The 25,547-nt window shown below is 36.5% G+C and overlaps 5 protein-coding genes across 6 annotated transcripts; 1 reads left to right on the top strand and 4 right to left on the bottom strand.

Moving 5' to 3' along the window:
* Positions 1–4,657: 4,657 nt before the first annotated feature.
* On the bottom strand, positions 4,658–6,229 carry LOC142543722 (small COPII coat GTPase SAR1A-like). The gene is made up of 3 exons (XM_075651124.1): positions 5,999–6,229; positions 5,770–5,901; positions 4,658–5,175 (listed from the first exon to the last, which is right to left on the bottom strand). The coding sequence occupies exons 1-3, from the start codon at positions 6,125–6,127 to the stop codon at positions 4,855–4,857; spliced, it is 582 nt and encodes a 193-aa protein (XP_075507239.1). The 5' UTR covers positions 6,128–6,229; the 3' UTR covers positions 4,658–4,854.
* Positions 6,230–7,295: 1,066 nt separating this feature from the next.
* On the top strand, positions 7,296–9,566 carry LOC142543721 (uncharacterized). Its single transcript, XM_075651123.1, has 7 exons — positions 7,296–7,727; positions 7,814–7,885; positions 8,490–8,560; positions 8,657–8,783; positions 8,864–8,950; positions 9,037–9,138; positions 9,307–9,566. Exons 1-7 carry the CDS (start codon positions 7,590–7,592, stop codon positions 9,382–9,384), a joined length of 675 nt encoding a protein of 224 aa, XP_075507238.1. The 5' UTR covers positions 7,296–7,589; the 3' UTR covers positions 9,385–9,566.
* A 59-nt stretch (positions 9,567–9,625) lies between these two features.
* LOC142543719 (DNA replication licensing factor MCM7-like) lies at positions 9,626–15,261 on the bottom strand. Its single transcript, XM_075651122.1, is given in 15 exon segments — positions 9,626–9,909; positions 10,150–10,371; positions 10,662–10,827; positions 11,084–11,287; positions 11,495–11,667; positions 11,747–11,938; positions 12,216–12,393; positions 12,920–13,062; positions 13,581–13,670; positions 13,749–13,871; positions 13,945–14,122; positions 14,405–14,628; positions 14,711–14,770; positions 14,925–14,992; positions 15,075–15,261. Coding segments are annotated over 15 exon segments (2,157 nt in total). The 5' UTR covers positions 15,106–15,261; the 3' UTR covers positions 9,626–9,804.
* Positions 15,262–16,381: 1,120 nt separating this feature from the next.
* Positions 16,382–17,014, bottom strand: LOC142543718 (calvin cycle protein CP12-2, chloroplastic-like). Of its 2 annotated transcripts, XM_075651121.1 has the most exons (2): positions 16,589–17,014; positions 16,382–16,493 (listed from the first exon to the last, which is right to left on the bottom strand). In XM_075651121.1, exon 1 carries the CDS (start codon positions 16,967–16,969, stop codon positions 16,592–16,594), a length of 378 nt encoding a protein of 125 aa, XP_075507236.1. In that variant the 5' UTR covers positions 16,970–17,014; the 3' UTR covers positions 16,382–16,493; positions 16,589–16,591. The 2 variants fall into 2 exon arrangements, with proteins under 2 accessions (XP_075507236.1, XP_075507235.1); XM_075651120.1 differs by having other exon boundaries at positions 16,382–17,013.
* Positions 17,015–17,894: 880 nt separating this feature from the next.
* On the bottom strand, positions 17,895–19,032 carry LOC142541754 (uncharacterized). The gene has a single exon (XM_075648222.1). It carries the CDS (start codon positions 18,826–18,828, stop codon positions 17,974–17,976), a length of 855 nt encoding a protein of 284 aa, XP_075504337.1. The 5' UTR covers positions 18,829–19,032; the 3' UTR covers positions 17,895–17,973.
* Positions 19,033–25,547: the final 6,515 nt, after the last annotated feature.

The raw sequence follows: 25,547 nt of genomic DNA, 5'->3' as shown, positions 1-25,547 counted from the left end.
GGCTCCTGCTCCGGTTGCGACTATATTTTTCATTTGCTGTGAGGAGACTTTCTAATTAAAAGAAGGGAATGGATGGGGATGGCAGTAGCGGCTAGGGCATAGAAAAACAAAGTTAGTGCATAGAAAAAGAAAGTATGTCAATTTTTTTAACTGTGTCATTTAATGGACAAGCCAATTTTATAAAACAAATGGACCAATAACACAGATAAATATTAACACATTTCTTGTTTTTTATTTTTATTTTTATTTTTATCATTCATGACATATTTCCTATTTTTTATTAAGAGTCCGCTTAATCTCTGTCTAAGTCAACTAACACCTAGCGAATTTTAGAATATTATGCAAGTGTAATATTTTACTCACTTAAAGTCAAAGTCTTGTGTTTTTTAAGTACCTTTGTTACTTAATGTTTTAACCCCATCATGCCTGCCATACAGATATATCACTTTTGTGATCAGATTACTCCCATTTAATCTATTTTACTCGTTTCGATAAGTATAAATAGTGCGTTTCTTGTGAGAATTATGACGAAACGAGAATATATGTGTTGTGTATTTTAAATTTGAAGTTAGTCTAGGTCTCAAGAGAAAGAAGCTGTATATGTGTTGTACGCTTAGCCTTCGGTGTTTTTGTTAAGACGCACTGAAAAGTTAATTGTTTGGATAAAGTTGGCATGAGCTTGTAATAACGTACGCCCATCTCCCATGCCTGTTCCATGAAAGCATTTATTTCCACCACATTGCAATGAATTACACGAAAGAAACTGCAAGAAAATGACACCCAACCAATTTTGGATATGGTAATTATTATATGAAGAATCCCAAAGAAAACCAGAGTTGTGCAATTATAACCAAATCTGTACAGACACCTTAGCTTAAATCAACATCGATGAAGGAAGTAGCACAAGTAACGGTGGTAACAAATTTTTTCACGACACTGGTTATCGTGAAAACCCCCATGTAAAATATACATAATCATTATTTCATAGTAACTATGCCATGGATGAACGAACCCCAAGTGTGGGAAATTTGTAACGCCACCATTTATCACAAACTCCAGTCAGTCTCTTTCGACGACTACCCCAAAACAACCATCAATTAGCAGCTCAAAGCTTCAGTATTTCACCGAAATGGGACGGTTAAATCCTGCCTGAGAAATCAAGTTCCCAACAACACCTATGTCCCTGCAGAAAACTCCTTGAAAAACTGATGTGGGAGGTGGTCCTTTTCTCAATTGTTGTGCTGCTGCTTTTGTTTCCATTGGACAAGACATCGGTAATTGGCTCCATTTTGGCAGTGGAGGGTTGCTCGTGTGCCTGTTGAACTTGAATTGCCACCGCCTGCAACACAGCAACAGCCTTCTTTCTCTGTTTCTCTGTTGCGGCTTCTTCCAATATTGATGCCATTACACTGGTGTACCCCTTTTGAATCAGTCTATACAGCATTAAGGCCGATGTTTTCGCGCGCTCTCGAACAGAATCCATGTTTTTCTCATCAGCAAACTCGCACATGTCCATGAAACTCAAGGACTTATCAGGCCTGTGTTTCAGGGTCAACACCAGATGGGCTCTTTCTAATTCTGATCTCGAGCATCCCCTTTTAACCCGATGAGTGAATAGTAATTCACATTTCGAGTTTCACCGGCCGCAACCCTTTGCTTCAACTGCTGCATTTTGGAAGCCAATAAACATAATTTCCCTGGAATTTCCCTGTACTGAACGTTTTTGCGCTGCCAAACAGGACCCATGAGTTTCCGATTCTGCAAAATTGAGTTATACAGGAGTTCTAAATGCTCTAGATCGTGAAGACTATCTGGCAAACACCTAATGGTTTCATATATGGCGGCTCTGATCGTAAGAGCCTCGATGCAACAAGTGTCCAACGCTAAAGCCCTGTTGCAATCAGCTATACCCTCAGCTAATCGACCAGTTGATTTATAAGCCCTTTCCAAAATGTTTATGTCTTACTCTGACCAGAGATTTCTTGCATTATCAACTCATCGGATAAGACATGATATCTTCACATGTGGATGAGCGGTGAATCCCCGACTATAATGTATTGGCTCCTACGTATTTCGAAACAACACCCAACCTCGTCATCTGATGATTCTCGATGGAGTTAGTAAAAAGATCAAAGTACATACTAATACGTAGAGCCTCTATATTGTCCCGAGTCAAATGACTAATGATGCACCACCATACCACAGACTATTTCACTCGATAGGTGATAGCCACTTGGAAAATCCGATGGGGTTGTTAAGTGCATCGTCAAATGATCATTCATCTGTATGAATGAACATCTTAATGCTCTTACCAATTAAACATGATATTTACATCACAGATGCTACTTTCAAGTTCGAGCGACCTTTATCCTTATTTTAGACGGTTAAATCGACTAGGAACCGATTTAGAATATATAGTACGATTTCTGATGAGTTTCGTGATCTTACGTTGAGAGGCAGACCTCATTATTTTAATCGCATGTATCCATTGTTTGCGATTTTGATTTTTCAAGTTCAAAATTTTGAATAATCAACTGCTTTAATAAAAATTTGACTGTACAAGTGTCGAAATCCAAGGAAACAAACGTGTCATGTGAATTCCCAAATATTCCTTTATATTATCCGATCCATTTTCTCATGCCATACATTTAATTTTTTGAATCTTAATTATTTGAACTATATGGTTAAAAAGTAGGTCTCTTGTGAGACGATATCACGAGTCTTTATTTGTGAGACGGGTCAACCCTACCGATATTCACAATAAAAAGTAATATTTTTTCATGGACGACCCAAATAAGATATCCGTCTCACAAAATACGACCCGTGAGACCGTCTCATACAAGTCTTTGTCACGGTTAAAATGTACATTAAGAAAAAAGATATAACTAATATATTATAAGAAAATGTTTAGTACGAAAGAAATATAAAAATGTTGAATGATTACACATATTTATTTTGTCAAATCAAATCTTTGGCTCAAATTCTAAAAAAATTATTAATGTACTACACAGTTACTTTATCCAAATATATTTATTTCTCATTCAACTCCTCCTTTTAACAAGCATCAACATATCATCACAAAGTTATCTTAAGAGTGATATTTTAAACAATTTTTTAAACTTGTTATCTATAATTTCTTTATAACAAAGAACAAAATTCATTATAGAAATTAATAGTTATTTTATTGTTTTCAAAATAAGTTCCATTTTATGACAAATTAATTAATATACATAGAAAGTGTTGATTGGCATTTGATCGATCCAATGTGACTTGAAAGTTTCAAATTTGGGGTGCACGTGCCTGCAGACCTCACATGCAATATCATTCAGAACCATGAAGCAATTCCTATCAAGATTAATTTTTCATAATAATTTTGAAATCAAAATAATCAGCCCTAAAACAATTTGGCCAGAAGGGATGAAATTAGCATGACAACCCCATAGCTTGCTATTTTCACCACATAATACGCAATATTGAAGAAATAAAATCAGTGAAATAAAGGCATATTATATATCTGTCTTTCTTAGCGTAAAATCAGAAAATTAAAATAAAATTTACCACAAATAATATGCCCTTTATAGCTATGAAAAACAAAGAGAGATGGCATACCTGTAGTGTCTCTTTCGTTGGTTTGCGATGACATTTTCGACCAGCGGTGTATCATTCACAACATTGGTATGGCTCTGCTCTCCCATATTTCTGTCTTCCATTTGTCAAACTTCAAAATGTCGCAAATTCAAGGTGAAAGAAGCATGTGGATCTTGAACTTCGGAGTTGCAGTTAGTCAACGATACAAGGATAGAAAACAACTACACTTTAATTTACCCATGGATTCGTAATAATAACAATTTTCCAACGTCTGTGTATGCAACTTCAAGGTAGAAGAAATATGTGGATCTTGAACCTCAAAGTTGTATTAAGTCAATGAAATGATAGAACAATGTATTTTCTGAAATTTAAACTTAACTGTAAGTTAATCTACCAATGAATTCAAATTCTTGAATAGGAAACGATGCACCACAACTCCCATTCTATTTCCCAATTGCAAGAAGAATAAGCAAATGAACCCAACTAATTCAGAGAAAGGACTTGTGCAACTTCCCCCCCCCCCCCCCCCCCACCCCCCAATAAATGCAATTCTTTGCATAAGTCTAACATAAATGATGCTCAAACACAACCTGACATTGACAGGTTTAGAATCCATTCACCAAACCATCTATAGAGGCTTAAAAAATCTGAAGCAAAATGTGCTAAGTTTATTGCAAAGTGTGAATAAAGAATACTAGAAAAGAAGTTTAAAAAAAAAACACAAGTTAATGGTTCAATTGCTAAAAAATGAGGTGCAAAATACTAACAACCGTTAAAATAGCCACACAAAAAACAATTCTTAGGAAGAAACATTAAACATGAAAAACATATTTTCTTGACAAATAAACACAGGATTTGGACAGTTATATATTTAATCTAGATTCAAGTTACAGACCCCAACGACACAAAAACAGAAAATCGCCTTTCCGCAAACAATCTGGTAGAGAGATTCGTCGTTTATCCTTCCTATGCCACTTTGCTGGAAAATTAAGATTTTCAAAAATCATATTGAAAATGAGAAATGGTTTCAGGAGAAAGAAAACAAACATTATGTGGTCACTTCCAGGGCTCTTCATAAATTTGGCTCGGTGCAGCTAAATTACTTCAGCAGACCGACCAAATTTTCACTTCACATTACAAACGCAAACCACGAAGCATACAAGGTTTTATCAACGACAAAACATAAATGAATGATTCTTGTCATCTTGTCACCATATCTTTTTCGTTCTTCAAACAACAATCATAAGCATCCTATGGATAACGATCTTATTTTATGTATTGAGACACCCACTTGAAGCCGTCACCATACCCCATTTTCCGCACAATACTGCACATGAAAACTTCCAATGGCCGCGCGTTAGAATCAGAAAGATTTACCTTCCCTTTTCCTGTGGTTATGCCAGTGAGGCCAAGGTGATATCGCAGCTCATCTTCCGAGGCAGCATATGGTATGTCGATCTTGTTCCCCAAAATGAGAAATGGGACACTGGCAAGGGACTCATCAGAAAGAAGAGCATCTAATTCCTTTTTGGATTCTGCAAAACGTTCCTTGTCATAGGCATCCACCAGATACACTACAGCATCAACCTGTAAAATAATCAAGGAAAGAATTTCAATATTTCAAGATACTCCCGGTGACAGACATGGGGAAATTTTATGAGAAACTTGAAATGATAGCAAAAGGTCGGAGCCAAACCAAAAGCAGCAATATTAGGGGACCTCAGGTTTCTATCTCATACATTCATACACTAGCAACCCAATAGACACATTTCTTGAAACACGCTCGCATACATACAGGCAAATGCTGGATCATAACTCAGGAAAAAAAACCGGATGGATGCAAGAGTTGGCTAATCCAAAACCATACGGTCATACGAGTTAATAAGTATTTGGATGTGCCACTAGCTGAGTCAACAAAAACATGTCCCTGTACATAGATAATATGAAAAATATTACACTGATGCAGCCAAACAAGAAAATCATAATTGCAGCCAACCCCAATAACTGTTCAAACATCCAATTATATTATTTTTGGAATACAGACTGACAGAAGAGAATAAATACGCCTGATTCCAGGAGCTATATCCCCTTCCATCTTTCAGCCAAAAATTGAAATTACACAATCACCACAAAACTAGATGAGACAACAAATTTCATACATGTCATTCATATGTGACCTACCTTGGCATAGTAATCCTTCCAAACTCTGCGGGCGATCTGATGCCCTCCCAAATCAAAAGCCTTAAACTTTATCTTCCCAATACTCAGCTCTTCAAATGTCGGATATTGGGTGGGTTGATGCTGCACTAATCTCTGCATCGATCGATCGATCAATCAATGAACCACCGAATCCAATTACTACGCATAAAGCAACAAAATCATCAATTTTCACAAATCTTGATAGATATACCTCGTCCTTGAGCATATGGAGCAGGGTGGTTTTGCCGGCATTGTCGAGGCCGAGAAACAAGATCTTCGCCTCTTTCTGCCATAATCCTAGGGATGCCAACACGCCGTAAAACCAGTCCAACAGGAACATTTCGCCACGCAAACTAGACCGCGATTCCCACAGATCTGGACTGGATTTTTTCAAGATTGTAGAAATTGTTCGACGTTTTTCAAACGGGATTTAGATTAAATAATAAAATATATATATATATATATATAAAATTACCAAAATATCAAATAAATTTTCAGAAACTAATTTGTAATAAGATGGGCCGGTTTTTTTTTTTTAAAAAAAAAAAAAAATTGTCAAAGGGACTGAGTTTTAAATCTCTACATTCCCACGAACCAAATTGGATATAATATGAATAGGAGTGTAAACGTGGATTCTTGTGACTTTTCAATCTATGTTCCTTTCCTCTTGGGCTTCTTAACATCTTTTTTTTATCCAGTTAGATTATTAGACATTTTAATGTAGACAAAATAATTATCGTGAAACGATTTTATAAGTCATGAATTAATATTAAAAATATTATTTGTCATCGTAGATATAAATATAAATGATTTATGTTACAACATCTGTCATTTTCATTTTTGATTTGAAATCTCTCAGTAGCTAGGTAATAAGATGTTATATATATATATAAAAAAGGAAATGTCGAGTAAGCTGGCGTCGTGTCAATATGTTGGGTAATTTGCGGCGTCAAATAATAACATGACATGAGGTGTGAAAAGATGGAGAGGCAAGCAAAGTGGGATATGCACATTAGAATTTATGTCTTGACTCAAACACGTGGAACTTGTAAACATTTATTTATGGCATCAAACAATATTGGGATCTTCTTTCGGACAAAAAATGATGTTTATTATTTTATGTCAAGGCATCAAATTTCTATTTACTCTCATAAAATTATGGAATTTCAAACCATTTCATCTTTAAATTAAAAAGTCTCTCCGAAAACGAAACGTTGGTTTATCGCTTGGACCCACAAGATCGGGGCCGACGTGAGAGCGGGCTCAATGATGAGGCCACTTTTTTAAAGTATCCATCAGGTCCGTTAATCAGCAATCATACACCCCACGATTCAAATTCTTGTTTGTAATTACCTGTAAAAAGACTTGCACAATAATTGAACTTAGTTCAATTTGAAATCCCTTTTTATTTCATTTCATTCCATGCAGATAAAAATTATATGTACGTGATCGAGTTTGATTTTTTTTACGATAAACCCGAAAATTTATTCAGACGACTTGGGGTCAAAGGCTTAGAGCATTTGGCTCTTTCACGATGGCTTCAAAGTAAAATTCAACCCAACGAAGCGAAGCGAGTGTTGATCAGGTCTAAGCAAGTGGGTACGTGTAACATGATGGTTTGAAGAACCATATAAATAAATTGATCCTATTCAGAGCCTAATCTGGTCATTTGCTTTCTAATTTTCTCGAATTTAACCTCCCAAAGAACTCCACAAAGCTGATCTACAGAAAGCAGATATATTTTTTTAAGTCACAGATTCCCCAGTTCAGGAAAAAAGTTCAATTTCAGCAGAAAGAAAATCATGGGTGATCATGTTTTGGTCAATATAGAAGACTTAAGATCTTGTTCTGCAAAATCGATATGCAGAATATGCCACGATGAAGAGTCCGAAAGCTGTAAAAGCTTGGAGGCTCCTTGCGCTTGTACCGGAACTGTCAAGGTTTGTCTTTCGTGATAATTATTATTACTGGGAAATTTATGTCCATTTTATTGAGTATGATTGTTCTTTTTCTGCTCTGTTTTTAGTTTGCTCACAGAGATTGCATACAGAGATGGTGCAATGAAAAGGGAAACGCTATCTGTGAAATTTGCTTGCAGGTGAAAATTTTGTTATAATTCACTGTATTTTATCGATCATTAGCAATATTGATTGTTCTCTTGTTGTTTTCTAGTATTAAATTCTTGGATTTGTTTACCTTTAGTTGTTGTTGTGGGTGTTTTTTGCCCCTGTTAGAGAAGTAGTTTTTTGTCCGGAAAAGAACTCGTAAATTTCGTTTTTGTATCTTCTTTTTCTTTAACTAATTCTCTCTCTGTGTGTGTATATATATATAATAAACAAAATATCATGTTTTTTTTTATTCCCATTCTTTTAAAACTCTTCTCTCCTGATTTATTTAATTTTCAATGTATGTGTTTGTTCCACAGATTAGTTTTTTGGAAGGCAACTCAGCTGTATTTCTTTGACTATATTTAAAAAATAAAAAAAATTATTAGCCCCCACCTCTTTTTCCGTATAGGTATCACTGTATTAGAATATATTTTCTTCTTATCCACTTGTGTAGCTTCTCTTGCACTTGAGGTTCAATATCACCACCGTGATGTGAGATTATTTTGAATAATAATTAAAGAATAGTGAAAAGGGTTTAGGTGTCGACCATCAAATTTTTCTGTTGTGTCCTAATTTGATTTTTATTGGTTGTAGAAGTTTGAACCGGGGTACACATCACAACCCAAGAAGGCACACTTAATCGACACGACGATAGTAACCATAAGGTAGTATTCTCAGTTCCGAGATTCTTGTTTGAAATGGAATTTGCTGCGGTATTGTTCATGGAAATAAGTAAAGTCAATGTTTTAAAATTTTGTCAGGGGAAGTTTGGAAATCCCGAGAATTAATCCAGAACAGAACGTGGGAGAAATTCTTGAAACTGAATACTCGGAGTGTGCCTCAGCAGCTGACAGAAGTGCTGCTTGCTGCAGATCAATGGCTCTCATTGTGAGTCTTTTTTACTTTTGACATTATTAAACTCTAAAATTGAGTATTTGTTTGTTAATTTTTGTTTCCTGAATTTGCAGTTAACTGCATTGCTTCTGATCCGACATCTTTTTGATGTGTTTAACTCGGGAGCAGGGTCGGGAAGTTACCCATTGTCACTCCCTACAGTAAATTCCCTACCATTTCTTAGTATAATTCATTCGTATGCGTTATCAAAAGAACACGTATTAAAATTCTTGAAATAACTGTGCAGCTTCTTATTGTTAAAGCTAGTGGAATACTTCTTCCCATGTACGTGTTACTACGGGTTATTGCAGCAATTCACAACAGCATCAGGCATCATCATCAACAACAGGTATAATTGTTTGACTTCATTCTGGGGAAGAGGGAAATTGGTTGCATTATGGATATACATATATGTAGACGTAAACAAAATTTTAGTCCATTAAGATTTTCAATATTTACCCTGTTGAGAGATGTCAGTAACACAAATAAATCACTTCTTTTTTACCTCTAATTTCAGAGATCTGTCACTAACATACTGAGTTCTGAGGATGAAGATGACGAAGGGCAGGACAATAGCGTCGAATCACAACCATAATAAAGCTCAACTGTTCATTCCTCGTGTATATGTGGTATGCAATGTTCTTTTTTTTTTCCCCTATGTAGGTTAAAGGTTTAGCAATTTCTTCCACAGGTAGAGATATAGAATAATAAACTGAAGCAAATGTATCTTCTTTTAACGAAGAGTAACAGCAGTGGAATTTTTGCAACTGTTTGGAATTCATGACGAACTTACTTGAATCTCGTGGCATGGAGGCTAAAAATAGAAAGAAAGAGAATAGGACAATGAAAATTTAGAAATGGTGTTCTAAAAACATTTACATCGTCAAGTCTCTAAGTTTACAAACGGAAGATCATCAACATATGAAGCCATTACATAATTTCACTTAACTTGCCATCCGACAACAAGGCTGTAGCGAGAGCTGCTTTGCTCCATTATGCAGCAAGAGCGGAATGCTTAAGCATCGATGAAGCGGATGTCAAAGGTGGTTGGATGGATCTGCCAGACATTTAAGGCTGCATATTCTTCTAAACATTCTTTAAGCTGGGCTTCACTGTACCCCTGTTAAAACCACGAGCGAGTCTAATGACTAGCGATAAAAATGTATATATTGTCCCATTAAAAAAAAAAACAATTTGACCAACATGGTTTTCTTGATAACGGGTGAGCGTCTCACCCTTCAGTACTTAGCACTCCCCACTCGGAGGAGTTAATCTACATCTCAGTAACAGTATAAACTCTATCTGGTACAGCTTTCACAGTGTAAGATAACATGTATTTCAATATTTTTCAGAATCTAACCTTTCTTGAAATCCAGTTAAGAGCATGGGCATAGCTAATATCTATCCTGTTAATCCGAGCAGCTTCTTCCCGTAAGATTGAATATATATCAGAAATCGCATCCAGCCCTGATCTTTGGCGGTCGTCAGAATACAAAGAGAACTTTGACATTTGCATTAATCTAAGTGCCTCATCCACATCACTCTGGGCAACGTAATCCGAGAATCTTAGCCTTGCTAAAGCCTGCAAAGATTAATATAAGTTTCCATCCCACTTACAGTTCGGTAGAAAGAGTTTTGCTAACAAATCGTTTCTCCATCCAAAACAAAGGTTTTTAATCTGCAGTCCATCTAAAGACAATGCTATTGGGATACGTGGCCTTCGGCTGCTGTTAACTGATGGGCCGAAAAATATAAATAATTCGATGAAACGCTTGAAGAAAATCATTTTATCATGAGAATGCTGCTGACCAATGTACAACACGATTAAAGAGTGTTTATTGATCAACATTGAGTGATCAATAAAGTACTTACCCCCGATATCCTCAAAATGCTGAGTAGAGTTCTAATAGTTGTATAAGAGTGAGGGGTACTTGATTGTGCTTCCTCCTGCCTGATGCTTGAATATGCGCTGGCTATGTATTCTTCCAGCTCCTTTGGCACTGCTGGGGACAATTTTCTTGCGGCTGATATATATGCCCTAGTAATCATGATAAAAATTTAGTTCAAACAAAGTGAAGATTTTCGATCAAAAGGAACTTGTGCAGCAAGCACCATGTTATGCATCTAAGGATACTGGGTTCTTTAACATATGTTAATTACAATATTACTAAACGATTCTCCTACAAAGAGTTGGCGACAAATCAATGAACCACCACAGAACTTTACTTCCCACGTTCTTGGAGTTCTAATAGAAAAGAAGTCGATGAAAAATGAAATATTTGTTGATGGATTACCTAAGGACTGATGGTTCAAGAGGAGTGAATCCAAGGTCAGGCGATTCTTTCGCCTGGTGAACATGGAGAACATGCCGAGCCATTTCAAGATCCGTATCCATATCTGCTCGGTCTAGGATCAACCACAGGAGATCAAACCTTGACAGAAGAGCAGGGGGAAGATTGATATTCTCAGCTGGTGTTCTCCTAAGATCGTATCTTCCCCTTAACACAAACATGGAAACTGAAAAATATCAGAGCGAGCAATGAAAGTAATTGATTGATTTATACTTAGATGTAGCTTGGTCAAATTAATCTAGCCTTTCATCTGGATTATGGTCCAGATATGTATAAAAAATGCAAATGAGATTTGAGTTCCATGTTAAAACACAAACCAAGAACAAATACATTGAGTTTTTATGATAAGTATACCAGGCTGGATTGGCCGCAGCAAGGACAGCAGTCCGTGCATTCAGAGATGTAGTGATGCCAGCTTTAGCAATACTAACAGTTTGCTGCTCCATTACTTCATGTATTGCTGTACGATCAGATTCGTCCATCTTGTCAAATTCATCAATGGCACATATACCCATATCTGCAAGTACCTGATGCAAGCAACAGTTCTTATTAATACTCATTTTTTTTGGGAAGATAGAAAAAGACACCATAAATTAGCGCTCTCACCAGAGCACCACCTTCCAAAACCATTTAATTTGTCACTGGATCCTTCTGAACAGCAGCAGTCAAACCAACTCCACTGCTTCCTTTACCAGTTGTATAAACTCCCCTTGGGGCAACGTTGATTATGTGTTTGAGAAGCTGACTTTTTGCAACTCCTGGATCACCCATCAGACATATGTGTAGGTCTCCTCTAATCTGCATTTTGATAAAGTGAATTTATCGTGTCAAAAAACATGGAAGCCCAATAACATTCCCAAATGAAAGATATATGCTTTCCAAGGAGGAACTGATAGAAAGCTAGGCAGTATCATGTCCAAAGCATGCATTTGATTGGGGCAAAAAAAAGGCTTTGATGCGTGCCTTATAGCAATAAAACAGAAACAAATAGAAAGGGTGTCAACCATCAACTTTCAAAGTCAGATTCTTCAAGGGTGAAAAAGGTAATGTTCATAAAATAAAACATCAATTGTACCCTCATCCCATCCTTCAATTTTCGATGAGGAGCGCCAACTAGGAGAAGAAGAAGGGCCTTTTTAATATCTTCATGCCCAAATATCTCGGGAGCCAATGACTGAGCCAGTTTGTTATAGATGTCACCATCTTCAGCTAAGCCGGCAATTTGCTCTTCCTCATCTCGTCTAAGTTCATACCTGCAAACAGCAACAATCGTTTAGTTCCACTAATAAGCTTTTTGTCACAGTTCATCTGCATACCTTGGACAGGTTACCATAAAGAATACCCTGACAATGAATTGTCACCGTGCTCATGGATCTTGAGGATATTTTTCTCTACAGAGTGACAAGAAAGATGAAAAACATAGATATGGGGTTTGGTATTACCAGCGGAGTACATCTGTCGTACTGCTCTCTTATTGTGTCTCTAGTCTATCCAAATAAAAGATAGATTATACCAGTTTCAGTAGGAAACGAATCTGAGACAAGGGCCATAATAAAACCTAGTATATTTCCCTTTCCTCCCGGTCAAGGTAAGATGGCAGAACATGGCGTCCTCATTCTCTCTCTATGAACACTTATTTTTATATATCATATCAGTAACTACACTGTAGCACTCTCCAGAACTGCAGAATTAACTAGTAAAAATTACTGAGGATCTCCACGACATTTTATTCCCTCGTAGCAAAAAAAAACACGTATAAGAAATAATTAAATGTCTTACTCTTCGTATTTTTTTTTGAAATGGTTGACAGACATGGCTTCCAAGTATGTATCCGCAATTAATCCAGCTCGCATAGCCCTAAATCCAGTGTACGGCATTGGAAGAAATATCCCTGACAACTCAATAATATCACCTGGAGCCACCTGCAATAACGAGAATGGTATAGGATGAAATGTTAGGAAACAAAATATAAATTACTAATATATGAGACAAAAGTTTACCTGGGTAATAAAATACAAAAAGGAAAAAACTCAGCATTACTAATTTACATTTAGCATTTTGGTATGTTTGAGCCTTTTATTAACTATTAAAATCTAATCTTCTATATTGATCATCACTTGTCAGGTTTGAAACATAAATCAAAGAGTTCTAATTATATATCTAAACCATTTCAAGAATGTAAATCACTTTTATTACTGAATTTTTTTTCAAAAAAAGCTTTTCCAAGCTTGCATAATAATTTGAGTTCACCAAACTGATCAAGGTTCCACAACCAGAGGTCCTAGGCTCCTAGCCGAAGTTGAAGTGACATGTGGCATATTAAGACTTGTCATAAACACTCATTTGCAAGGAGCACAGGTCATCTACCAACAGCGTGTAGACATGCATCGATTTTATGCAGTTTTTGAAAAACACTTGAAAGACAACAGAGACCACCAACCTTTCGCGTAAGCTCTCCCCTAAAATGAACAGTCATGGAGCGAGGAATGTGCCCTTTTGGAACATGTTCAGCTAGCTCTTGAAGTTTTGCCTGCAATAAATTTAAAATTCTATGAAAAGGATCTCACGCATGTTGATTGAATTGTCACTCATAAATTTAAGTTTTAACCTCCTGAAACTTCAAAAATTTTGATGCCCTGAGCTGGGGAATAAGATTTCCTTTGGCTCTATTTGTTTTGCATTGAACAGATGGACAATCAAATAGAGGCATGAATACTCGAGCAGTTACCTCCTGCGAGATAAAATCGCAGATTATTGAGCATACGAAGTCAAAGATAAAGTCGAGCACATAGTAAATACAGCACCTGGTAGATTTCAAATCCACACTCTTCGCATGTATAGACAGCCACCTGCATTAATGGTTTGACATCTGAACAACGTGTCACAATACCAGATATCCTTACAAGCTGACCGATATATGCAGCTTTAACTTCCCTAATAGTGAAAGCTCGGCCTTTTGGAGATGCTTTAATGTAAACTTCACTGGTTTTCACAAAAAAAGTCAGTTAATTTCCCCTTCCTTTCTTAAGAAGGTTAGCAGATGATCGTGATCACAATTCTTATACTGCCTCTAGTTCAAGAAAAATGTAGAGTCAAACTTGAGACAATGACATTAGCACAGTCAACGAAATATATTTTTGCCTTTTCTTTTCGCTATCTCCAATAAATAGTGAATTCACAAAATCAGTTGTACAACTAAACATCAAGCATTTTATGACAATCGAATAAAAATTAAAAATTCCAACTTTCTTGAATAAATCTTACAATTGTCGCTTAATATCGATAGGCATCTTTTGCTGTGGATCAGAGCGATCAGAACTTTCATTTCCTTCCTCAGATCTCTGAGTCATCAACATATCGTGGTCGTCATCCATAAAGACCTCTGTTGGCTCCGGCAAAAGCTCGTCAATTGCACTCGCAAATACTCCGACGTATCTCCGCGTGTTTTCGGTGACCCGCTTAAAAAATTCTTCGTCCAAGTCCTTGTACTAATTTTTAAAAAATACAATAAAAACTCTAAATCAAAAACCGAAAAGTTCGCATTCGACAAGGGAAGAAAAGAAACGTCACATTAGATAGGTCTTCAAGCTCGATCTGGATGGCCTTAACTTTCCGATTCGCTACATTTTGCTGAAAATCAACAAATCAGAAAGATAATAAAAAAAAAACGAACAATCTCTGAAGATGAAAAAGGCACCAAATATCTCCATTAAGCTCATATTGTACTCTGGTGACCCGTATCCATAATGAGAGAGAAAAGGGAAGCAAAATTATGGAAACTCACAAGGATGTCGATGTATTTGGCTTCGCCATTCGGATCTGCAAATTTGGAGAGAAAATCCTTGGCGATTTCTGAAACAAGTAACACAAAATCCAGTACAAACATGTGCAAACACACAAGAAGGGGTAATGAAACATTGGAGAGATAGATTACCTATGTCTCGCTTGAAATTGAGATCATCCATGGCGCCGCTCCTTGAGTTGGCGGCAAAAAGGAAGTGCTAAAGAAGAAGGTATTGGATTTTTTGGCGGGAAACAAGTGCCTCCGAGCAAGAAATGGAGCGGGTATCCGTATTTGGAAGTTTGACCCGTCAAACATTTGGAAAATTACTCCGAAATCTGGTTTGTGGGGTCTTATTTATAGTTAGTTGGGTGAATTTGATTTGCAAATGTGCTGGTAAATTAAGAAAGAAGACTATTCGCTTTACTTAATACTCTTTTTCAAATTATTATTATTTTTTGTGTAGGCGTCTCATGAATATTTATCTGTGAGACTGATCAATTCTAACGATATTCACAATAAAAAATAATATACTATTAGTATAAAAAACAATACTTTTTCATGGATGACCCTAATAAGAGACATGTCTCACAAAATACGACCTATGAAGCCGTCTCACACAAGTTTTTTCCTCCCCGTGTTATCTCATCTTCCGTTGATTGATTATCCCAACATCGCTTTGCATCTATTGGTCAAACTTTTATTGATATTTGTGTTGTTGTGATGTTTTCGCTGTGATCCTATCAGGACCATTGGGCTTTGTTTGTTAACTTGAAAAGTTTGTAGTTCCTTCATTAGAAATTGATGGTGATGTGCTCTCTGTACGTGGGTTTTCTTTGGTGCCAATTTTATCTGTTTTCTTTAGAATTGGTGATCATTTTCATTTCTCTTTGCTCATAGTCCTTGTGAAGCGGGCGATTTATCATGTTTTAGTGAGGCCGATATTATTCTCTTTATGTTTTCTTGTTACGTTCTAGCATTTATTAACGTTGCATTAGCAGATACGGAACTTATCATCATTGATCCATCAAGTAGGGATCGATCTGGGGATTATATCTAAAATTCGTTCAGTACCTCGTGTGCTGTTAAGCTGCTTGGAAGTAATATAAATGATCCTAGGCCCTGATAATTTCTGCTCAGGAGCTTGCTTGTTTGTCTTAAACACGTAGACTATATTTGTTTTTCATTTATTCCAAATATTTATATATAATCAGAGTGTCTAAATTAACTCCTTTGCTAATAATATCCCTATGTAACTTGATGTCATTACAACACTCACAAATAAGAATGAAATAGGAAATTTATTTGTGCAATTCTTATTTTTGTGTGAAATGATGAAACGAACTCGTATATCATGGGGAAAGAAGTATAGATCTCTAGATCTTTTCTGCAGCTATAATTACATTATATTTCTTTTTCTTGCCAAGTTTGTACATATATATTCAGTGAATTTCTCCGGAGCCACGAATCAAGTATCTCTCGTACTTTGGAATTTGACAACCCTTGAGATTCTTACATCAAGCGAGAACCGGAATAATACTTAATTTATTTTGATGGCTCAACACCAAGATCCTGAAAAACAAACTAAGCTGAATCCAAGAAAGTAGACCACACAAAGGCTTTAACCAAACCAAATATTAGAGAAGGAGCAAACCCATACAGCCAACCGATTAATTATCGTAAGTGCGACACTCCTCCGTCTCCGGATTATCCTTACAGAATTCCTCCAACGCATCGGATTCCTTCTTCCTATCCCTGGCGTGGCTCGCCGCCGCGCTCAACTCCTCCACCTCGTCCCAAGCCGCCGCACACTCGCCGCTCACTGGATCATCGGAACAGGTCTCCTGGGCTTTCTTGATACTTTCCTCCACCTTCCCCGATATACGATCCGGAGCCGCCGCCACGGGACGGATGTACATCCGCCTGAACTGGGTGGTGGTTCCCCTCTTCCATGCGCTGTTTAGTATTGAAAACTTGAGGATATTAGGTTCCTGGGACGCTGTTGCCTTGCCAAATACTTTGGGGGTTGAGAGGTTAACCGCTGCCATTGGAACAACGAGCTAATGCTAATGAGTAGCAATCCTATTAACTTAGAATGTAGTATATAATATATTAGAACTTGAACTTTTATGGACACAGATTTCTTATCTTTTGTCCGCCTCTCGGAGTCTTCCACGTCAACCTATCGAATAGATATTTTGTAGGTTTTTCTTTTTGTTTTTTGAAAGTGTTGGATAATAACCAGTTACTTAATTTCCAGCTTAAACTTACTCGTAAAACATCATTTAATTTGTACCATATCGTCCAAGTTTACGTTATCGCGGTAAATTATTTCTTTTTTGCATGATAAATTATTAAGTTTATGTAACAAAATCAGTTATATTAAAATTTTGATTTCTAAGTTTTTTAAATGCAAAAAATCGATTGTCTCCCGTTTAGAGAGAGATGGATATATAGATCACTTTTCTTGGTATCACAGACTGCTTCATGTTCATGGGAAAATCTAAAACTTTTAGTTATTTGATATAATCATAGAAATAGAATGTGAGGTGACATGAATAGGGATATATGCACGTAATGTTATTAATATGGAGTAATTCGGATCAATAATTAATTATGACACGTAGGATAATTTTGGGTCAATGACTTCAGCTTCAATAGTCATTTTCGGTTATGTCAAATAATGATAATAATAATAATAAATGCTAAAAATACGTGATAAAGTAGAGACTGATGCCTGTATCATTTTTTTTTTTTTTGGCGAGAAAGTATGACTTACTCATCATAGATCTTGATATATTTTCTTAGAAAGTATCTTATCTTAATATTTAAATGTGTGCAAAGAGTGTTTTTTTTTTGTTTTGTTTTTTGGAAGTGGAATTGCAACTTGTCTTGCCGACGAGTTAGATTTGATATATTGTCTAATTGATCTAATTAAGAAAGACAGAGTACAAGAATTCAAACTGATGGGGTGTCCACGACCACTCCACAAAGAATTGATTAAAAAATTACAATAATAAATTTTCTTAAAAATTCGTACCACCTCCCAAAGTCAAACCTTTTCGTCATTCGGAGTTGGCTTTCTCCTACGATTACAAACCAAAAACATCCACACCCCGATCAAACCCTTCACAACTCTAACCATTCCCACTGTCACCGTTATGTAATACAGCCACCACCCCACAAAGTCCGCCACCCCAATCCCCATCATCAGCTCCCTCCTCATCTCAGCCGCCAGCGCCAGCGCCTCCACCTCCTCTCTCACGCGCCACCACCAAAGCCACCCGAAGCCCACCCCTATCACCAACTTCACCACCCATCCTTCCTCCTCCCTGTAAACTCCCAACACCGTGTCATCAACCACTGGCTTCACCACGGTTCTCCACCAGAACCGCGTCGTTTCATGCAGCCCTAAGAAGAACAACACTCTGCAGAGCAGACCCTTTTCTTGACCCAAGCTCGAGCCCTCGACACCGGCGGCTATACTCCCTTCAATACCTAAGCCGACGCATAGCTGTAACACGCAGAGGAGAGTCCACGCCGCGTACAAACGATGTCTTGTCAAAAAGGGCTGGCTCAGGAATGTGGTTTTTCCGGTCAGTCCTTGGGCCAGAGTGGCTGCACTGATTACAGAGACTAGTAGATGGAGAATCGTGAGTCTCTTGTTCAAGAAAAGGGAACATAACAAATAAGTGGGATTCTGAGTGGGGTAGTTATCAGATGCGGATTGGAAATAGTTAGCGGTGGCGAGGCGGGCGAGGAGGAGGAACGAGAGAGGGAGGAGGAGACTGAGGAGGGTGTTGGTGAGTATATGAAAAGTCTCCCGAATGACGGCGGCGCCGCCCCCGTTTTCCTCGCCGTTACTCACATGATTAGTTTGTGATAAACTTATCGTCAACTCCATCATAATCCCAGCTAAGAGACAGCTGCGAATCGAAAATGAATATGTTTTTTAACAAGATCATGATATGGGCTTGCATATACATATATATATATGTATATGCATGGAGGTTAAACGTGGGTGTCACGACCTCGTTTGGTCGTTGAGCGAGTTGCCATAGGACATGGTCGCCATTCAATTACATTACAAAATGTAAACTATTTTAACATGTTTATTTAATTAATATTATGTATAATATACTGGTTATTCTGCTTGGCGATGTACAGATAGAGGAGATTCTCTTTTTTTTTTTTTCCCGAATGGAAATAATAGATGGAACCGATTTATTTCACGATTTAGTTGGATTTGCTGGTATTTTGAAGCTTCATCTTGAAAATATTGGTTTAGTTGGATCGATGTCAATTAACCAAACTGGTCCGACTTGTAAATGTAATTTTTTGAACTACTTTTTTTAAATTAAAAAAAAAATTTGTTGGTATATTTTGACTTATTGATTATGATGATTTTGAATACGTTTATTTTATTAATTTCATGGTTGATTTATTAGAAAACTTGATTAACGCGTTACTATTTCTTTATTTTTTTAAAATAGATTTATTTGATTTATTTTCAAGATTTTATTATATTTCTAAGAAGAAGGTATCAGTTAACCCCCATGATTAAGCGTGTTTCAATGTTGTTGTTAATATTATTATATTTGTATGTGTTGGATAATTTGACTTAATCAGCATATATGTAATTTCTAATTCTTCCCGAGACATCGCCAACCAAAATAATTGTTTAAAAATAATAATAAAAGTAAAATAATTCTTGTTTGTTTATACATCAAAAAACAATTTTTGACTTAACTTAAAAATAGACAATTGATCTTATTCTATATAATAATTAGGTAGTATATATTATTATCCTTTCTCTCTAACACCCGACATATTTCTATTTTATGTCTTTCCGAAAATACCAGTGGGGAGTACTTGTATTTCTTCGCTTATTCGCAAGTATTTGTATTAATATATAATTTGTATGCATGAAATACTTGTATATAGAAACACCCCAATATGTCATGCAATACCAATTGACCAAAATGAACGAACTAATTATGTTTTTTTTCACTATATTGTTATTATATACTTTTCAGTGATGCAGACTGAGGAATACAATGCATTAATTATGTAGTTTATTTTAATTTAATGCAATTTTAAATTATGTTTTAACAATTAACTTCGAGACTTACGATCGTAGAAAGTTTAGTATCAAAGTTAATTGTTAAGTTTTAATCTTGAGATGATTTATCATATGTTTATTCGAATATGAGGCTATCTAGCTTCAACTTGTGACTCTATTTCGCGCCATTTTACTGTAGGGTTGGTGTTGCCCTGAATATAGCACATTCATCAATTGGTACTGATATAGATAGAGCATTTGCTTTCCTAAATTTCAATTATTTAGAACGTCTTGAATTTTTTTATATTGTGTTTTTTTTTCATAAACTTTAAAATAAAGTGTGATAAGGTTTGGTTCGATCAATCTGGTCAGTCTTTTAAATATAAAAAATGCAACGCGCAAAAATTCTAATCAATGACCAGTTGAGAAAATGAACATGGCGGTCTCTTTTCCTTGCCGAGATTGCCTTGATTAGAATCCTAGAAAACGTTATTTCTTTTGTTGCGGTTATTGAAATTCAATTCAAGGCAATTCAAGGCAAAAAATGAAATCTAAAAAGATTTGAAAGAATGAAAGCTTGTAATTATGTGAATACTTTCGGATATTGTTGGTGCATATTTATTGTATTCGGTCGCTCATGTGGCTTCCATTGCTCCTCTGTTGAACTCCGGTAAGTGAAATGATCTTGTTGCCAATTTTCTTCTCCTTATGATCAAGTTTTTGTAATGGTCGTTCTATATGAAAAAGGATGGTGCAACTCCACTTTTCCAATACAGCGCAGGTGATGGGAATGGCTTGGCTTATGTATGTGTGAGAAGCTCGGAACATCCACCAGTCCGAGGGTGATATACGCACTTGTCTTCGCTTTGATTCCAACGATGCCAGTCATTGGATCCTAAAACAGCTACTACTGGATAGATTTTTTCTGCAAGGGGCTTTGAAGGACTTGGAATTGCCTACTGGCTTTCAAGAAGGGGTAAGATCATGCACAAAGTATCCAATTTCCAACTACATGGGCTACGCAAAATTATCTTCACCTTTTGCAACATTCACCACTAAAGTCAATATTGCTGAAATATCTACACAAGGCACTTACAAAGACAAAGTGGAAAGGAAGCAATTTTGGAATAGATGAAATCTCTAATAGAAACTGGAACTTGGCAAGTGTGGATCTTCCGAAAATTTCAACAGTTGTAGGCAGCCAATAAGTGGTTACAAAGATCACGGAGACATTGAGTGGCTTAAAGCATGACTAGCGGTAAGCTTCTGTTTTTTTCAAGTGACATCGAACTTCACTATTCAATCAGTAACAACTTCATAATTTCCCATACTAGCACCCATCAATGTAGATACAGATAACAAGGTAGGCAACAGGAAGATCAGATGGCAAGAGACTCAACAAAATTTGGCAGGTACAAACGAATAAGATGTCATTGTATCTATCAAGATGTATGCATGGAAACTCCACTAAATACATGTACATGCTCTCACGTCATCATGAGCCTATCCTGCTCACAAGTTAATCCATATACCTATGTCATTTGTGAGAACCCGAAATTTGCGAATACAATCAAAGGGATTGGACAAATTCATTATGCATGAAATGTCCCTTGAATATACCAAAGTGACTCTTGGTATGTTGGATGAATTTATTATGAAAGAGATGACCTTTGATATACCAAAGTGACTCTTGCTGTGCTTGGATGAATGAATACAATTAATGCTTGCTTGGAATGCAAGGGGTTGGCCATGAGGAAGTTCAAAGGACAAAATCTCACCTATAAATACACCATTGTATGTTGAAGAGACCACACCCAAAATCATCACAAAAAGTTATCCCTCTCCTCTCTTCTCCTCTCCATTTCGGCATCTAAGGCAAGAAGAAAAGGGAGAAGGCTTCGTGCAGTCCGAGTGATCAAAAGATACGTCGAAGTGCTGCTAGATTTGCTTCATAAATCTAGGCAAAATACTGCAAGGTTTCGGTCACCGTCTGACCGAGATTCAACGGGAGTTGTAAGTCCGGACTTGGAAATTTCGAAAACTACACCTTCAAACTCGGTAAGTGGGTTTTTGCTATGTATTTCTTTGTAACTTAAAATTTGTATAAGTATGACATGCTTGTATGTGTGTCAAATCATTTTCAAAAAATGCTATATTAGGTATGATAAAAATCTCGATCGATGTACGATATGTTCTTCTGGTCTCGAAGTTCTTTGAATCTGCTGAGTCCTCTCATAATTCTGATAAGTACTGTTTGATGAATATTTTGTAATACACTGTTATGATTCGAGTTGGATATGGAACGACTGATTGTAAATTCTTGTATGGCCCACCAGTGGGTATAAAACTGTGTTATGACCTCCATCAGTGAGTATAAAACTGTATTTTGGCCTCACCCCTTAGAGGACTAACATATGGTGGACAATTTGACCATGGAGGACAAGATGAATAACAGTGTTCCGTTTGTTCCGATCTGTTCTATTATGATAAGTTTTGTTTCACCTTTTGAGTCTGATTCCGTTAATGTTTGATATGATAAGTTTCGAAAATCTGTTAAAAGATGTTTTAAAATTATCTTTATATGTATTTATGGTAATCGATCGGCCCTCACTTGCTGAGTGTTTCTCAAAGCACTCACCCCTTACATCTCTCCCCAAATAAGAATGAAGAACAATTGAACGAGGAGGAACATGAGACGTTCTGAGGCTGATGATTGCACCAAAAGATCTAGACTCAAGACTTTGTATTTATTTCGCTTCCGCAGTTCTAATGTAATTTTTATTTTGTTGTCATTGTAAAGACAATATTTATTTATGAAAAGGCTGGTGTTTGGCTATTTGCTACGAGGCTTATTTGTTTTCATGTAAATTGATAAACAATGTCGGATGTCACCGATGCCTCGGTCTCGGGGCGTGACATTTTAGTGGTATCAGAACCGCCAGATTCATAATCCGGCTGGGAGTTTGATAGACAAAATTTGGCAAAGTCAAATTTTGGCAAAAGCTCATGCCTTCCCATCCAAATCATTCTGATATATCACAATCATTTCCGTTTGTTTAAATCTTCGAATTTAAGATGTCATCATAATTGGATGGCTTATACTTTCACATAGATTCTCGGAACTCAATCTTGTCAACTTTTTTCAATGTGTGCGAAATTACCCCTTCTTTCCACTTTTGGAAAATCTCATTCTGTTCGATCCAAATAGCTTGCTTCTCTGATAATGAAACTTTGATCCTTTTTTCATTCGATATGTATTGGAAATAGCCACCCCTTGTACTCGTGCTCAAGCCGTCCTTCGCATGCGTCAACTTACCATTGAAAACCAAGTATGGAAATTGAAACCCTAAAAGCTCAACTCGCTAGAGGAAAACAAGAGAAACAAGAACTCTTGGAGATTAGGAACCTGCTTCAAATTGACGTACAATGTCTCACCCATCATCTTAATCGAGCAGAGAGCCAGCTCGTCCTAACCCTAAGTAACATATCTCATGTGGTACGACTAGTTTCCCCTAACCGAAAGTTGATAGTAAGGATTGAAACTGAGAAGGATCTTGCTAACCACTCTCGTCATCAACAAGAAGACCTTGATAGCAAACAAGAACATTATATCGCCAAGCTTCATGGCGCTATGGATAGACTGCAAGAACAAAATAACCATATGCACCTTGTCGTGGAAAGCATGAAAGAAGAAGAAGAAGTACCTATGGATGTAGTGGAAAAAGAGTAGTGATGATGGAAAGATGATAAGATAGGCTAGACTCGTATTATGGTTATATGATACGAAAAGAAATAAATGTAACATTTTTTGGGAATGTACAAAGATAAGTTGAATTATACTGGGAATGTACCTATTAGATATAAGTTGACTCATATTTTGGGGAATACACATATCTGATATAAGTTGACTTACATTTTTTAGAATTTACCTATCGGAGATAAGCTTCTGACTTAAGATGAAATGTTTGACTCGGAGATAATAAATTATTTATGAAAATATGAGATAAGAATTATATAAGCTTTGATATTTAGATGTAGAATTTGATTTTGTGTAAAAAATTACGGTATGTACATTAAATTTGAGATATTAAGTGCTAAATTTAAATATATAGGATTTTGTAAGAAATAATATCTAGTGAGAAATTTATATTATTTTTAGGTCATTTCCTTATGAAAATAAAGTAAGATATTGATTGGCATCGAGGAAGTGTAGCATACATAATAAGTTCTGACTCTTCTTATAGTACAAAAAAAAGGAGATTTGAGGAGAAAGACATCCAACGAAACTTGTTTGTGTTAAAGCATGCTAGGCTCATAGTCTTGATTAAGGAAAAATTTAGTAAAAGACGAATTATTTGAGGAATTAGTTTCTTCCGTACAAGGTTGAAAGAAATTTTAATTATGTTATAATTATTGAGACTTGAGTCAATAAGCTGATAAAGAGTTATGTTCTAAGATTCTATATTGGTTTTAAGTTTTGAGATAATAATCGTGATAATTTTAAGATATAATAAAATAAGTATGTATACGCATATATTCAGTGCCGATTTTATTCAGTATACTATGAGAATTGATTGATTGGAAAAGAATCATGCAATGGTAGATTGTTGGGGTAAGAATGCCAAACTCCAATCCAAGATTAAATCGTATGTCATGTCAAGGATAAGGAACAAAAATCCTTCTTTTCTGCTTCTCAGACCTAAAAATCCATGGAGTATGGCGAAGAAGTCTAACTAGCAATGATCAGCGAGGTAAATGACGAAGTTACTCTGAAGATAGAGGATATTCCAGTTATTCAGGAATTTCCGGACATCTTCCCTGAAGAATTGACTGGCACGATTCCTGACCGTGAAGTGAAGTTTGAGATCAACTTGATCCCTGGGGCTACACCAATCTCAAAAGCACCATACAGAATGGCCCCATCATAGTTAAATGAACTAAAGATCAACTCCAAGGGTTGTTGGATAAAAAGCAGATCCGACCCAGTGCATCTCCGTGGGGAGCCCATGTACTATTTGTGAAAAAGAAAGACGGGAGTATGAGATTATGCATCGACTATAGAGAGTTGAACACGATTACAAATAAGAATAAATACCTTCTCCCAAAGATAGATGACCTTTTCGACCAATTGAAAGGATCCAAGGTCTTTTCAAAACTCGATCTGAGGTCAGAATACCATCAACCGAAGGTCAAAGCAGAAGATATTCCTAAAACAACCTTCAGGACGAGATACGGCCATTACGAGTTCATGATATTACCTTTTGGTCTGACCAATGCTCCAGCAGCATTCATAGACCTCATGAATAAAGTGTTCAAGAAATTCCTCGACAAGTTTGTGGTAATGACATTCTTCCATATTCAACAAGTGAGGAAGACTGCAAGGAAGGTCTTCGTCTTACTCTGCAGATCCTCAGAGAAAAATAATTATATACTAAATGTAAGAAATGTGAATTTTTACTAAAAAGCGTCACATTCCTGGGTCATATAATATCTGAAATGAGCATATTAGTGGGTCACAAGAAGGTGGAGACAATCATGGACTGGCCTTGACCGAAAAATGAAAT

This window comes from Primulina tabacum, chromosome 4 (assembly GCF_025594145.1).
Source record: "Primulina tabacum isolate GXHZ01 chromosome 4, ASM2559414v2, whole genome shotgun sequence".
NCBI lineage: Eukaryota > Viridiplantae > Streptophyta > Magnoliopsida > Lamiales > Gesneriaceae > Primulina > Primulina tabacum.
This window is presented reverse-complemented; position numbering and strand designations above follow the sequence as displayed.

Excerpts from the sequence above, each read along its gene's own strand:
- LOC142543722 (XM_075651124.1), bottom strand. The coding sequence starts at position 6,127 with ATGTTCCTGTTGGACTGGTTTTACGGCGTGTTGGCATCCCTAGGATTA. Across the intron at positions 5,902-5,998 it reads TCCATATGCTCAAGGACGAG|AGATTAGTGCAGCATCAACC; the intron begins GTATATCTATCA and ends CGATCGATGCAG. Across the intron at positions 5,176-5,769 it reads GGAAGGATTACTATGCCAAG|GTTGATGCTGTAGTGTATCT; the intron begins GTAGGTCACATA and ends ATTATTTTACAG.
- LOC142543721 (XM_075651123.1), top strand. The coding sequence starts at position 7,590 with ATGGGTGATCATGTTTTGGTCAATATAGAAGACTTAAGATCTTGTTCT. Across the intron at positions 7,728-7,813 it reads CTTGTACCGGAACTGTCAAG|TTTGCTCACAGAGATTGCAT; the intron begins GTTTGTCTTTCG and ends CTCTGTTTTTAG. Across the intron at positions 9,139-9,306 it reads GGCATCATCATCAACAACAG|AGATCTGTCACTAACATACT; the intron begins GTATAATTGTTT and ends CTCTAATTTCAG.
- LOC142543718 (XM_075651121.1), bottom strand. The coding sequence starts at position 16,969 with ATGGCAGCGGTTAACCTCTCAACCCCCAAAGTATTTGGCAAGGCAACA.
- LOC142541754 (XM_075648222.1), bottom strand. The coding sequence starts at position 18,828 with ATGATGGAGTTGACGATAAGTTTATCACAAACTAATCATGTGAGTAAC.